Source organism: Carcharhinus amblyrhynchos, chromosome 7, assembly GCF_965287045.1.
Source record: "Carcharhinus amblyrhynchos chromosome 7, sCarAmb.v2.hapA, whole genome shotgun sequence".
In the NCBI taxonomy this organism is placed as follows: domain Eukaryota; kingdom Metazoa; phylum Chordata; class Chondrichthyes; order Carcharhiniformes; family Carcharhinidae; genus Carcharhinus; species Carcharhinus amblyrhynchos.
Genome location: NC_137330.1, coordinates 91,146,781 through 91,160,197, shown reverse-complemented (window position 1 = coordinate 91,160,197; position 13,417 = coordinate 91,146,781). Strand labels below are relative to the sequence as shown.

The following is a 13,417-nucleotide window of genomic DNA, read 5'->3' as shown; positions in this document are numbered from 1 at the left end:
CCCCTCTTAGCCACCTTCTTTCTAACGAAAACAACCCCAAATCCCTCAGTCTCTCCTCATAGGACGTTCCCTCCATACCAGGCAACATCCTGGTAAACCTCCTCTGCACCCTCTCCAATGCCTCCACATCCTTCCTATAATGTGGGGACCAGAACTGCACACAATACTCCAAGTACGGACGCACCAGAGTTTTGTACAGTTGCAACATGACGTTGCGGCTCCTAAATTCAATCCCCCTACCAATAAACGCCAAGACACCGTATGCCTTCCTAACTACTTTATCTACTTGATTCCCAACTTTCAGGGATCTATGTACACATACACCTAGATCCCTCTGTTCATCAACACTATTCAGAGTCCTACCGTTAGCCCTATACGCTACACATCTGTTATTCCTGCCAAAGTGAATTACCTCACACTTTTCCGCATTAAACTCCATCTGCCACCTCTTGGCCCAGCTCTGCAACTTGTCCAAGTCTCTCTGTAAACTATGACACCCCTTTTCACTATCTACCACTGCTCCGACTTTGGTGTCATCAGCAAATTTACTGATCCACCTAACAATACCCTCATCCAGATCATTTATAAAAGTTACAAACAGCAGTGGCCCCAAAACAGATCCCTGAGGCACACCACTTGTAACCGAACTCCATGACGAATACTTTCCATCAACCACCACCCTCTGTCTCCTATCTGCTAGCCAATTCCTGATCCAATTAACTAAATCACCCCCAATCCCATACATCTGCATTTTCTGCAGAAGCCTTCCATGGTGAACCTTATCAAACGCCTTACTAAAGTCCATATATACCACGTCAACTGCCTTACCCCCATCCACCTCTTTGGTCACTTTCTCAAAAAACTCAATAAGGTTAGTAAGGCACGACCTACCCTTCACAAAACCGTGCTGACTATCTCCAAACAATTCATTACTCTCTAAATAACTATAAATCCTATCCCTAATAATTTTTTCTAATTATTCGGCCCATTGTGTTTGCACCAGCCAAGAAAATGAGCCACCAGCCTAATCTCAATTTCCAGTATCTTGTCCAAAGCCCAGTAGGTGCGGATCCAGATAACTTTGAAATGAAACAATGCTTCTGCCTTTATCACCCTTTCAGGCAGTTAGTTCCAGAATCCTACCATCCTCTGGTGGAAACAAATTGCTTGTTTCCCCTTTGACTGGAAGGAATAGATTTAAAGTGATTGTTTGGTTGAAGCATCATTGACTTCTCCAGAAAATAAATCGGTTCTTGCCACCCACTTTACCCAGGCCCCTTACAATTTCAGTCAAATCTCCCCCTCAGTCTCCTCTATTCCAAGGAAAACAACCTAGCCTATTCAATCTTTCCTCATAGCAGTCATTCTCCAATTTTGGCAATGTCCTCGTAGCATCAAGATAGAAAGAAATTTAAATCTACAAAAATCTGATTTTGTAGAGAATTAACTGGATGGGAGGATGACAGTACAATCAATGAAAACAAATTTTAAGTGAAGAAATCTTCACTGATCAAACAAGTAAAATTTAAAATTTTACACCTGGAAATAATACGTGTTGTCATTTTCTGTTGCTATTTGTCAACTTTTTCAATTATAAATCTATATTCACATTTATAATGGAAACTGTTTCAGTAAACTTGCTCTGCTGGAATTATTAGTCCCTCTGATTCTTCCAGTTCCTAAGCATGTACATCTGGGATACCCTTCCATTTCATTCAACCTTATTTCCCAGCTTCCAAAGTTGCGCACAGTTTTCCAATATAATCATAAATAACACTGAAGTATTACACAAGATTGACAGAACGTATGACATTAAAATGGGCAATGGATTACATTTCCATATCCTGTTTCAATATTTCACACCTGATAAATTTTTTCATATTCTTCAATGCTTATGGATCTGAACTGTTCCCACAATGACACAGTATCTTCATCCCCTCCCTCCAATTTCTTGAAGAATTCTTGTGCTGCTTTCTGAATGTCTTCGCTGCTCTCTGCCATTTTGTTCACTTCAACATAAACCTGGAATTCAAGGAAAAGACTATTTAGTGCTGATGAGCTGGCGGTGCAGTTGCTTTCAATGCTTTCACTTTGATTGGTATTTAGCCATTAATTATTGACTATCTAACAGAGCTTAAAGTGATTTCTCATCACTAGAGACTTTTTACTCCATAACACACAAATATTTTTAAGTTTCTCAAAATTGGTCGGCTTGACATTAAGACTGGGCCTTTTCATTTCTGCTCTCTTCAGTACGCGACTTTCCTCAATAAAACAAAGGGACAAAAAGTTTTGGGCTAGGGCTACAGAAAGGAGAAATAAAAAGCACCACAAATATTTATTTACCAATATCACCATCGCAACTTCAGTCGGCTACACCACCACCCTCCCTGATGCACTTCCATGGCGACTGTCTCTGATTAAACAAGAATGTTCCTAAGCTCAGCATCATATCTTACCCCGAGTGGAGCTTCCCATCTCATTTCCATTTCATCACAAAGAATGCCCACTTCCAACTCAGTATCACCCATTTACTGCTGAAATTATCACCATGCCGCTATTATCAGAATGGATTATGACAATGCTTTCTTGGTCAGCTTTTAATCCGTCACCCTCCATAAATTGCTGCTCTTGCAAAACTCCGCTGCTGAAATCCTAGCCATTCTTCCAACTCTTACCTCATCCAATCCTTGTGCCTCACCATTAATGATCATGCCTTTAGTCATTTAAATCAAACTCTGGAGTTCATTCCCTATCTGTCCACCACCCTTCTCCTCTGTTCCTGTGAAACTCTGAGGGCTGTTTTCAATATAGTGGGCACTATTTAAACTGAAGTTTTAGCTGTAATCTGAACGGAGGAGGAAATCTTTGTTTCAATTCAATAAATAGATGAAGCCAACTCAGAAACAGGCCAAAATTTTATCAGCATGCCTGCCCGAATTCCAGGGGCAGGCAAGGTTTGGAGAATGGCGCTCTCCATTGGCCTCAGGTGGGATTGTATGAAACTCAGGCAGACATGCGGATAAAATTCCATCCACAGCCTGGAGAAGAACGTGACTGTTGAGATAGGATTTCCAAAGACTTCCTTCATGGAACTAAAACTTTACTTTCTTACTCTGACTTAAATCGTTCTTTTAAAATCATTTAAAATTTCTAACCTAGAAATTTCTTGGAAAACTAATAACACAGTTTTAATCTTCATCCCATAGACTCCTAAATCTGGGTTCTCCTCCAATGAATGGCAATGAACTCAGGGAACAGAAGTACTTTCACTCAAAAGGAAGGCAATGAGAGAAAACAGATAGCCACCACAATCAAAGACTATTCTAGTCAAGAAACCATATTATTTCTTTTGGCACATCCTGACAACAAATATTTGGGATTTTTTGGCACATACTGACAACAAATATATGGCTGAAGCTTAAACCAACCTGGCTTCAAGTTCCTTAAGGTTCTCGTCAAAAAGTATTCAGAACAAAAACCTATGAAGCCACTTTTGTGGAACAGTACTTCTTGATGGCCTTAGTGACTACTTGAAGCCATAAAGAAAAAGAGTGGGCGAGGTTCTAAGGGTAGAAAATTCTGCAGTATAAAATGTCCCAATTTATGGGGAACTATCAACCAAATCTAACACTGAGCCTCATATTAGAGCAAATGGCCAAAAGCTTGGTCAAAGAGGTAGGTTTTGAGAAGTATCCTAAAAGAGTAGAGAGCAAGAGAGACAGAGAACTTTAGGGAGGGAATTTCAGCTTGGCAGCTACAGACATTGCCATCAATGGTGCAGACATCCTGGGATCAGACCACAGGACGTGTAAAGAGATTTAACTCAAGACACTTTGGGAAACACTCCTGCTTCTCCTTCCCTATAAACCATTCTACAAATGCACTTAGCTCAAGGATCCTGCCCATCTCACCTCCTTTTATGGGATTCTTGCAGCTCAGGAAAACTGCTATCCAGCAGAAAAGTTTTAAAACTCTGGCAAAAAGATTTTGCAGATCTAGCTATTACTTGAAAGGTCAGTCATCTGTGTCCACCTCTGTTAAAACTGGAACTGGTGGGGAGCTGGGTTTGAGAAATGTATACTTTTAAACTCCCACCCACCCCCAATTTACCTGTCCTTGTTTGGGGGGCTGGGGGGTTTAAAATTCCCTCCAATAACACATCATTCTACATGCACTCGAATATGGTTACTTAGGCCAAAATAATGAACAAGTCTTAGTTTGTTTCATTTCCTAAGGCTAAAATAAATATATCACAAGATGTAACTCTAGTTTACAACATGCTAAAGAAGGAAAACTGAAGCTATTTTATTCATATATATAGCAAAGAATTTAGTTTTTTTTCCTCCACTAACATGTCGGTTGTTGATTACTCAGCACTTTATGTGCACCTTCTTAATGTTCTAATTAAAAATATGCAGTACCAATATTTGGATGTGCCTCAGTCTTCAGTTTTGAATGCCTTGTTTGGATGAGTTGAGCCAGTAATTGGACTTTGTGCATCTAACCCTTTGAGTTATACACCTCTGCATCAAAAGGAAGAACCGTGATAATACTCAAATATATTCTGATTCATCTGTGAACATTATATTCAATGCTAAAACTTCCTGAATTTTCCACATTTCATCTTATAACATCCCATTACCTTGCTAAATACAAAAGATTTTCAGCATTGAAGATAAGTTTCACTGAAAATAACATCACCCTCTATTAATTCTAAATTCACATTTTCATATTTTTACTTACTTCAAAAAGATGCTGTAATGGATTTGCTTTCAGTTTCAGTTCCGAGCCAAGCAGTTGAAATCCTGCTCCTAGCAATCCTAAATCATCAACAAAAAACAAAATATGCAGAAAAGTAAATGCATTTGTCTTTTGAAATTATAAGGTGAAGCACAGCAATGCAGCAATAAAGAGACCAACTTCACAGACACGTCTGCAATTTGTCACACTAAAGATCACTCACGTACTTCACTTGACTGAAGATGGCCTAGGTACTTTGATGCATCAATTAACACAGATACCTATATTACAAGGACAGCTGGAATGTCATTCTTGATACCTTAGATTAGCTGCTTTTGTTACTCAGCCAAGACAAAAGCACAGCGAGCATGCCTCAATACTTCCTAGGAGAAACACTTACAGGTGTTGCAATCTCAGCTCATGTTAATACTGGACAAATCAGATCCTAGAGCGAAACCTGACTTGAAGATCCTAACTTTATCTTTTTAAAAAAACCATGGAGGAAAGTTACCTAACATATTCACAGGGGTCTGCTAGCATACTTTTAATACACAGAATAAAACATTTATTAAATGGCATGTGGTATATTGGTTAGCATTGCTGCCTCACAGCTTCAGGATCTAGGCTCAATTCCTAGCTTGGGTCACTGTCTGTGTGGAATCTGCACGTTCTCCCTATGTCTGCGTCCATTTCTTCTGGGTGCTCTGGTTTCCTACCGCAGTCCAAAGGTGTGTGGGTTAGGTGCATTGGCTAAGCTAAATTGCCCCTTAGTGTCCCAGGATGCATAGGTTAGAACAAATGGTGGGGTAAATATGTAGGGTTACAGGAATAGGGCCTAGTTGAGATCGTTATCAGACTCGATGGGCTGAATGATCTCCTTCTGCACTGTAGGGTCGCTATGATTCTAAGAAAGATGAACTATATTACAGTAGATAGAGATTGGAAAGATTTCAATACAAACACAAGTAAATGATTCAAATCTTCACTCCTCCTTTATCACAGCCGTACCTTTACAGATACGTACAAATTTGGAACGATAATAGAACTTACAATATCTATCGCATAATATTCAGGGCAGGTATGCATGAACCAACTGGCAAACCTGTAGTCAGGCACACCACTTTGAAGGAAGAATTTACATCTTCAGCTGTAGCAAGCAGAACAGCACTGCTCCAAAGTCCCATAGTAAGGACATCTACCTTTAGCTGCCTCATTGGATCTTTCCAGCTTCTTTCAAGTCCACCTTGCTTCAACTCTGTTCAGTGCAGCCTTCTCTTTAACCCGGAGTGAGTTGCTCTGCTCCTTTCTCTTAACTTTGTTTAACAGGATCTATTTCTGATACTTGAGACTGTCTTCTAGGATCTGATCCTTGTCTCAGTCTCTTCTCCTTGGACCTCTTCCTGCACCGTCCTCCATGGGAAACCAGCACTTGTGTGTTATTTCACTTTTTATTCTCCTGTGAATAAGCACAGGACTGGCTCTTGGTCCAAAAAAGCTTAAAGAAAGAACTGCACACACGTGCAAGGACGAATCTTGGCCTGAGGACACTGAAGACACCAACTTGCACATGTGGCCCAGGTGGCAGATGCATGAAAATCCTGGTGGCTGCTGGGAACTGTCCCTGACTTCCAAATTCCCAACATCTAACTTCTAGTTAAGGCAAGTTCCTTGGGGTTTGTTAGACAAACCAATTACCACAAATAACAAGATGGAGCTGAAGAAAAACAGAGGGTATTGAAATGAACCAGAATCATTGTAGTTCTCTGACTACTGTTGCATTAGTAGCTCAAATACATCTCCAACTATCACCTCAAGGAGTTCAAATAATACTCAATATGATATAAAAAGTCTCCCTACCCAAAAACTTACCAAACTGCATGCCCCAGTCTCCAAGGTAGTTGATCCGGATCACATCATTTCCCAAAGCTTGTTTAAGGTTAGCTATGAAGTTGCCTAACAAAACAGTACAATAGAAACATAATTTATCCCTATGTTGTCTTTTTCCCTGAATTAATATTGAACTATTGCTGTCATTTGTAGAAGTGCCTCGATGTTTATTATCTTTTGGAATATTCCACTCCCCCGTCATCAGTAGAAAGTTTAAGTTTCAAAAAATAATCAGCTGTGGCTCCTTAGCAGTGCTCACATCCAAGTAAAGAAAGCTTAAAAACGCTTGAATACTACTCTCTGGACGCAAGTACATATCTAGGTTGATGCTCTAGAGCAGGATAAACAAGTGCTGTGCCCTCCAAGGTGCCACCTTTCAGATCATACATTAAACCAAAGTGACGCTGCAAAAGATTCCAAGGCACTAACTAAAGACCAGGAGAGTTTTCCCAGTGTCATAGACAACAACTAACGTTCATAAAACAAATAATCTGGATCATTTCAAGCAATTCAAATTTTGGACATGAAATTTTGGGAAGATTTGAAGGCCCTGGAGAGGGTACAGAACACATTTAACAGAATATTTCCAGGACTGAGGAATTATTTATGTGCATACTCTAGGGAAGCTGGGGTTCTTCTCCTTTGAGCAGAGGAGACTACAGAGGATATTCGGTCGAAGTATTTTAAATCACAAAGAGTTCAGAAAGAGCAAATAAAGACAAACTGTTTTCAATGGCGAAAGGATCAATAACCAGACAGCACAACTCAACTTGATTGGCAAAAGAATCAGGGGTTAAATGAGAGGATTTTTTCATGCAATGCATGGTTAAGATTTGAGAAGCTATGCCTAATTGTGCTGGATTCAATAGTAGCCTTCAAATGGAAATTGGATAAAGTAGTTGAAGGAGAAAAAATATGAAGGGATGTGGGAAAGAATGAAGAAGTGGACCAAGTAGATAATTCTTTGAAAGAAAAAAATGGAAACTTGTGCTGTATTTTTCTATAATTTAATAGTTTATCTCACTGCTGTATGCAGTTGCTGCATTTATCTATGTAGCAACAATGCTTCCAAAGTACTTCACTGTGCTGAGGACATGAAAGACTAAATAAATGTGGTTTCACTCTTTCTAGCAACTATATTTTTGCACTATCAATGCAACAATTAACTTGTACGTCAGCAATTTTAAAAAGTAGGTTAGGGCCATTAATGTAATCAGAATTAAAGTGGTCTTAGATTCTGCATTAGGCTTTCAGATTAGAATTATTTAACTGCCAGAAATAATTCTAGGAAGAAAACAAACATTACTTGCAGCAAGTAACAGGAAATGCTTACCTATAATTGTTGAACGCAAGTGTCCTGCATGAAATCTTTTTGCAATATTTGGTGAGCTGTGTAGAAAGAAAGAAAGAAAAGTAAGTTAACACTGCTCAACTTTCTCTTAAAATTTGAATATCCATCCCTAACAAACAAGACACACAAACTCAATGTGATCTTCCCTTTATGCTATACTGAACTAGCTCACTTGGAGTGGTAAAGTCATCTGAATGGTTGCGTAGGCTCATCATCCAAGTCCCAGAGTATCACTGCAGCTCTCAGTCAGGGTAATATCCTAGGCCCAGCTATCTTCAGCTGTTTTATCAATGACCATACCTCCAATCAGGAGGTCAGAAGCAATGCTGTTTGCTGATAATTGCAGTGTTCAGTCCCACTTGTAACTCCTCAGATAATGAAGTACTCCATGCCCACAAGCAGCAAAACCTGGACAACGTTCAAGTTTGCACTGATGAGCAACAGCACACAGCTTTTGCACCACACAAGGGCCAAGCAGTGACCATCAACAAGAGAGAGTTCATTTAACTCCCTTTGAAATTCAGTAACATTGCCATCATCGAGACCCCCCCCATCATCAATTCCCTGGTAGCTCACCATTGACCAGAAACGCAACTGGAAAGCTAAATACTGTGGAACAGGCTAGAGGCTGGCAATTCTGCAATTAATAGTTCACTTGTTGACATCCCAGCTATAAAGCACAAATGCCACCAGCTATAAAGCATATATGATGAATCGTGATGAATACTCCCCATTTGCTGTAATTGGTGCAGTTACAACAACTTACAAGCAGCTCAACATGAGCCTCAAGAATGCAGCCCTAAGCCCCAATTAGGTTGCCCTACAGATCTCAACTCTCCCTCCGGCTTCACCTTGCTGAGATCAAGACATATCACATAATTTTCTTTACAGAACTTCATTAACTCCTGGAATGTCTTGCCTCCCTTGTACAATCCATTGCCTCTTAAATCTCAAGCTTGTTATCACCAACAAGAGGCAACACTTACTTTCTCATTTTCAACACTCCACATTAGCCCTAGTGTTCTACATTATTAAAAACAAGCCAATAAAGAAAAATTAATCCTAACATTCATACCCAAATATAATGTGAATGAAAGCACATAAAAGGGACCAATTTGAGATAAAGCAGTAAACTTAAGTAAACTCAACTCATAATTTACAATTTAAAAAACTCTGGAGTCCAAAACATACCTAAATTCCACTATAACTCGCCCACAGGGGTAATCTCGGAAAAGTTCACTGTCTATTCCATATTTTGAACCCTTCTTAGAAATTTCTTGCATCACAATCTGTAAAGTAAAAAGATAACAAATGGAGTGTTTTGGCCTCAGTCAAGTATTCAAGTGGGGCGGTGCCCATTATCACACAAAGTTTCCTGAAAGAAGAGTCTGAGAAAAACCTGGAGCTCTACTGGAAGTGAAAGCATACAGAGCCAAAACAAACAAATTTATGCACTCACCTCAGCAAGTAAGGATCGGTTCACTTTGAAATTAATGGTTCCTCGTCCAACAGCAATCTCAGTCACGACATCATCACAAGTTAACTAAAATAGGAATTAAAAAAAGTTCTAACCAAAACTTTAAAATATTCTTATTTTGAAAATGCAATAAAGCATTCTCTGGCAGTTGTCAAGAAACATAATTTTTGCCAGGACAAAGTTTACCCAGCACATTTCAGTAACATGAATCTAAAAGATGTTCAAACCAGCTACACATGTAAATCTGATCATCACCACATGTCTAAGAGTTTTATCAGGTTGGGCATGCATCTTTGATGACTTTGTTAACTAGTTGAATGACGCCATGATCGTAATAAATGGCGGAGCATGCTTGAAGGGCCAAATGGCCTCCTCCTGCACCTATCTTTTATGTTTCTATGTTAAAGATTTATTTGGAAACGCACACTATCATATTCTTGTTATACTACAACAGTCACACTAAGGTTTCACCCATTATATTGTCACCTTGTCTTGCTGCACGTCTCTTGCTTGCAAGTTCAAGACGTACCCTGGCCATTTACCGGCACAGCCTTGTTTCAGTGAAACAACTTGAGCATACAATACCAAGATTTCAACACTTGCCAATATCTATTTACTTGTGCATGCCCAACCTGATAAAACTCTTCGACATGTGATGATCAGATTTACATGTGTAGCTGGTTTGAACATCTTTTAGATTCATGTTACTGAAATGTGCTGGGTAAACTTTATGTCCTGGCAAAAATTATGTTTCTTGACAACTGCCAAAGACAGCAGGATTTTGAGACATTTCTTCTAACTCTTAACTTTACCAGGAAGTGATCCAATTCCAGTCGAAGCAGCAGATGGATTGTTTGCAAGAAAAAAACTCCACAAAGGACACATTACATAAATCATGTTCTTTCAGTATTGTGGGACTAGCTTCACTACAAGATGATTTACCATCACCTCAGGAGCAATTAGAGATATTTGCCTTGTCAGCAGCGCTGATACCCTGAAGAAAACAAGTATTGCAAAATAATAAGGGAAGAAACAGCATGCTTTAAAGACTCCCTCGTTCAAGTAAGGGTGAAACTAGGATGGAATTTCCCAAGAGATATTTAACCTTGTTGATAGTCAGAAATCTTAATTTATTGCTTTTAAACTGATTGCTTTTTCCAGTAAGAACAAAAGAACAATCTATATGCTGCTGTGACGGGAATAAGATCACTTCCTGGTAAAAAGGGGATCTTATAGAGACATATAAGATAATGAACGGGATAGATAGGGTAGAGGTAGAGAGATTCTTCCCGCTTAGAAAGGATAGCAGAACTAGAAAGCACAGCCTCAAAATAAGGGGGGGTTGGTGGGGCAGTTTAGATTGGAGTTGAGAAGGAACTTCTTCACTCAAAGGGTGGTGAGTCTCTGGAATTCTCTGCCCATTGAAGTGGTGGAAGCTACCTCGCTGAATATATTTAAGTCACGGGTAGATAGGTTTCTGATAGACAAGGGAATTAAGGGTTATGGGGAGAAAGCAGGAAAGTGGAACTGATCCACTTCAGATCAGCCATGATCTTGCTGAATGGCAGGGCAGGCTCAAAGGGCTAGATGGCCTACTCCTGCTCCTATTTCTTATGTTCTCATGTAATCAAGGAGTTAGAAGAAATGCCTCCGAACACTGTGTCGTCTGTGGCTATTGTCAAAAGACATGAATTTTTGCCACGTCATAAAGTTTACCCAGCGAATTTCAATGAAGGTGACAACCCAAAAGGTATTAAAACCAGCTACCTATGTAAATCTAATGATGAGCTACATGAAGATGGCATAGCTGTTTCTTCTTCTACATTAGGATACTGGGCCTTTGATGCTATTCTTCCTTCAATTAGATCATGGAATATCTGTATTTCAAATCCATTTGCTCACTTTTTAAAAAACAATTCATGGGATTGCTGTGGGTCTGGACTCACATGTAGGCCCGATCAGGTAAGGATGGCAGATTTCCTTCCCTTAGGGACATTAATGAACCAGATTGATTTTTATGACAATCTTCTCATGGTCATTATTAATCAAAGGTTTTTAAATATTGAATTTAAATTTACCCTGAATCTCTGAATTGCTAATCCAGTGATGATGCGACTATGCCATCGCCTCCCTCTTGCTCTATTTCAAACTATAGGGATGAATTTTGCAGCATGCCCTTTGGTGGGTAGAGGACAGTAAAGCTGAACAAACTCTGGGGGAAAGGTGGCAAAATGGCATAAACACTATTTACTCCATTTACTCCGACTGAGTTTCAGCCAAAGCAAGTGTTTATGCCCTGCCCCGGGCGCCAGCAAACTGGAGCTGTGCAGCTCAGACGCTTTTGCTGGTTGACACATTTGGTGATGAGGCGCTCCTCTTTCAAATATACACAGTGCTGAGAATACATCGTCTCTTCTTTTACCCACAGGGATAAGATTCAAGGGGAGAAAACCTCGGCTTTCCACCCAATGTACCAGATGATTTGGTTGCAACGAGAATTGGAAAACCTTGCAAATCAGGGCACTCAGCTTGTAAAAAAGGACCCGCCTGATTTTCCTCCCATTCAATCCAATGCGATTTGCCAATATTCACTGCACCCAGATGCAGATTCGAACTCCGTAGTAACCCAGAATCCTCTTCTCCTTCTACCTACCCAACACAACATGATGTATAAAATTGATACCTGTTCAGACAACTGCTTTGCTCGACTCTGGACACTTGATCCCGATTTTAAACAGCCATCTGCCAGCAGAGAGTTCACTGACACCCGAAAATCTAGCGTCTGCCTGAAAAATGTTTGCAAGAGTATTAAACGCTTCTTGCACTTGTACACTATATTACACAAACGAGACTCCACTGCAATATAAATCAATCAGAAAGTGGGAAAGATAAAGAGAAATACAAAGATCAAGGTCACAAATTTTAAAGATGGTTTCAAATGGAGCATAGAGTGTAGAAAACAGAAGTGAAACCTTCCAACAGTCAGGGGTGTAACGGCTGAATGATTGGCCTTCAGTTGTGGAACAACAGAGTTAAAGGTGGAGTAGAGAAGAACTGGAACAACGGAGATTCTAAGCAAGAACAATGCTTGGGAAAGTTTAACCAAATATGGAGGGATTTTAAAATAAAGTTTTTGAAGTGCAGATTGGAAATAAGATGGGTAATGGAACATGGTACAAGAATAGAGACAGATCACAAATCATGGGTTAACGTTGTTTGTGAAAGGTTGTAGAGGCCAGACTATTAGCAAGGAGAATAAAGGTACACGTGGAAATAAGTGATGTTCATGATTAACACAAATTAAAACGCGGAATAAGTACTTCTGCAAATCCTGCAGGGAGAACAAGGAAAGGTTTCACTGGGACAAATATAAGGGAAGTGATCAGAGACACAAAAGAGATACCCAGGAAAATAAAACATAACAGCAAATTTTTCAATATTACAATAATAAAACAGTTGTCCAAAAAGAAGTAAAATCACAAAACATGTAAGTGGAATCAAAATTTAACATGAACACAAACTCAATGATTACTTGTTTAAAATTTTCACAAGGCAAGCGTGAATAATATGCCCTCCCCAAATAGATAACCAAAACAAAATAAAAATCAGTGCATGTGATAAACAAGATGGATTTCTAAGCCCGATTAAAATTGCTGAAAGCTGATAGCATATCAGACAAATAGATTTATTGCTGAGTGATATCAGGTAGATTATGTGAGGGCTTTGCCAAATGAGGTGTCAATAGATTGGGAAGAGGTCAATATGGTGTCCATATACAAAAAATGTCAGTAATAATGAAATGAGCACCATCAACAACCTGAATTCCATTTCATGCAACACAATTCAAAGGATTTACCAGGCGTAAGCTTGAGAATTATCACTGCACATTAAGGATCGAGGAAACAGTAGCCGAAACTGAGTCAGAATGGAGAGATTCTATCTGATCAATCTCCTTTGCA

At 39.5% G+C, this 13,417-nt stretch overlaps 1 protein-coding gene across 2 annotated transcripts in view; it reads right to left on the bottom strand.

Annotated features, from left to right (window-relative positions):
* The window catches only part of rars2 (arginyl-tRNA synthetase 2, mitochondrial), a 71,324-nt gene that overhangs the window by 46,035 nt on the left and 11,872 nt on the right, over positions 1 to 13,417 (bottom strand). For both annotated transcript variants that reach the window (XM_080192785.1, XM_080192784.1), the window contains 7 exons: positions 12,142 to 12,244; positions 9,441 to 9,524; positions 9,173 to 9,270; positions 7,964 to 8,019; positions 6,613 to 6,696; positions 4,747 to 4,823; positions 1,864 to 2,022 (listed from right to left, as the gene is read on the bottom strand). In XM_080192785.1, coding sequence (XP_080048911.1) covers positions 1,864 to 2,022; positions 4,747 to 4,823; positions 6,613 to 6,696; positions 7,964 to 8,019; positions 9,173 to 9,270; positions 9,441 to 9,524; positions 12,142 to 12,244 — 661 coding nt within the window. The remainder of the gene's footprint in view (positions 1 to 1,863; positions 2,023 to 4,746; positions 4,824 to 6,612; positions 6,697 to 7,963; positions 8,020 to 9,172; positions 9,271 to 9,440; positions 9,525 to 12,141; positions 12,245 to 13,417) is intronic.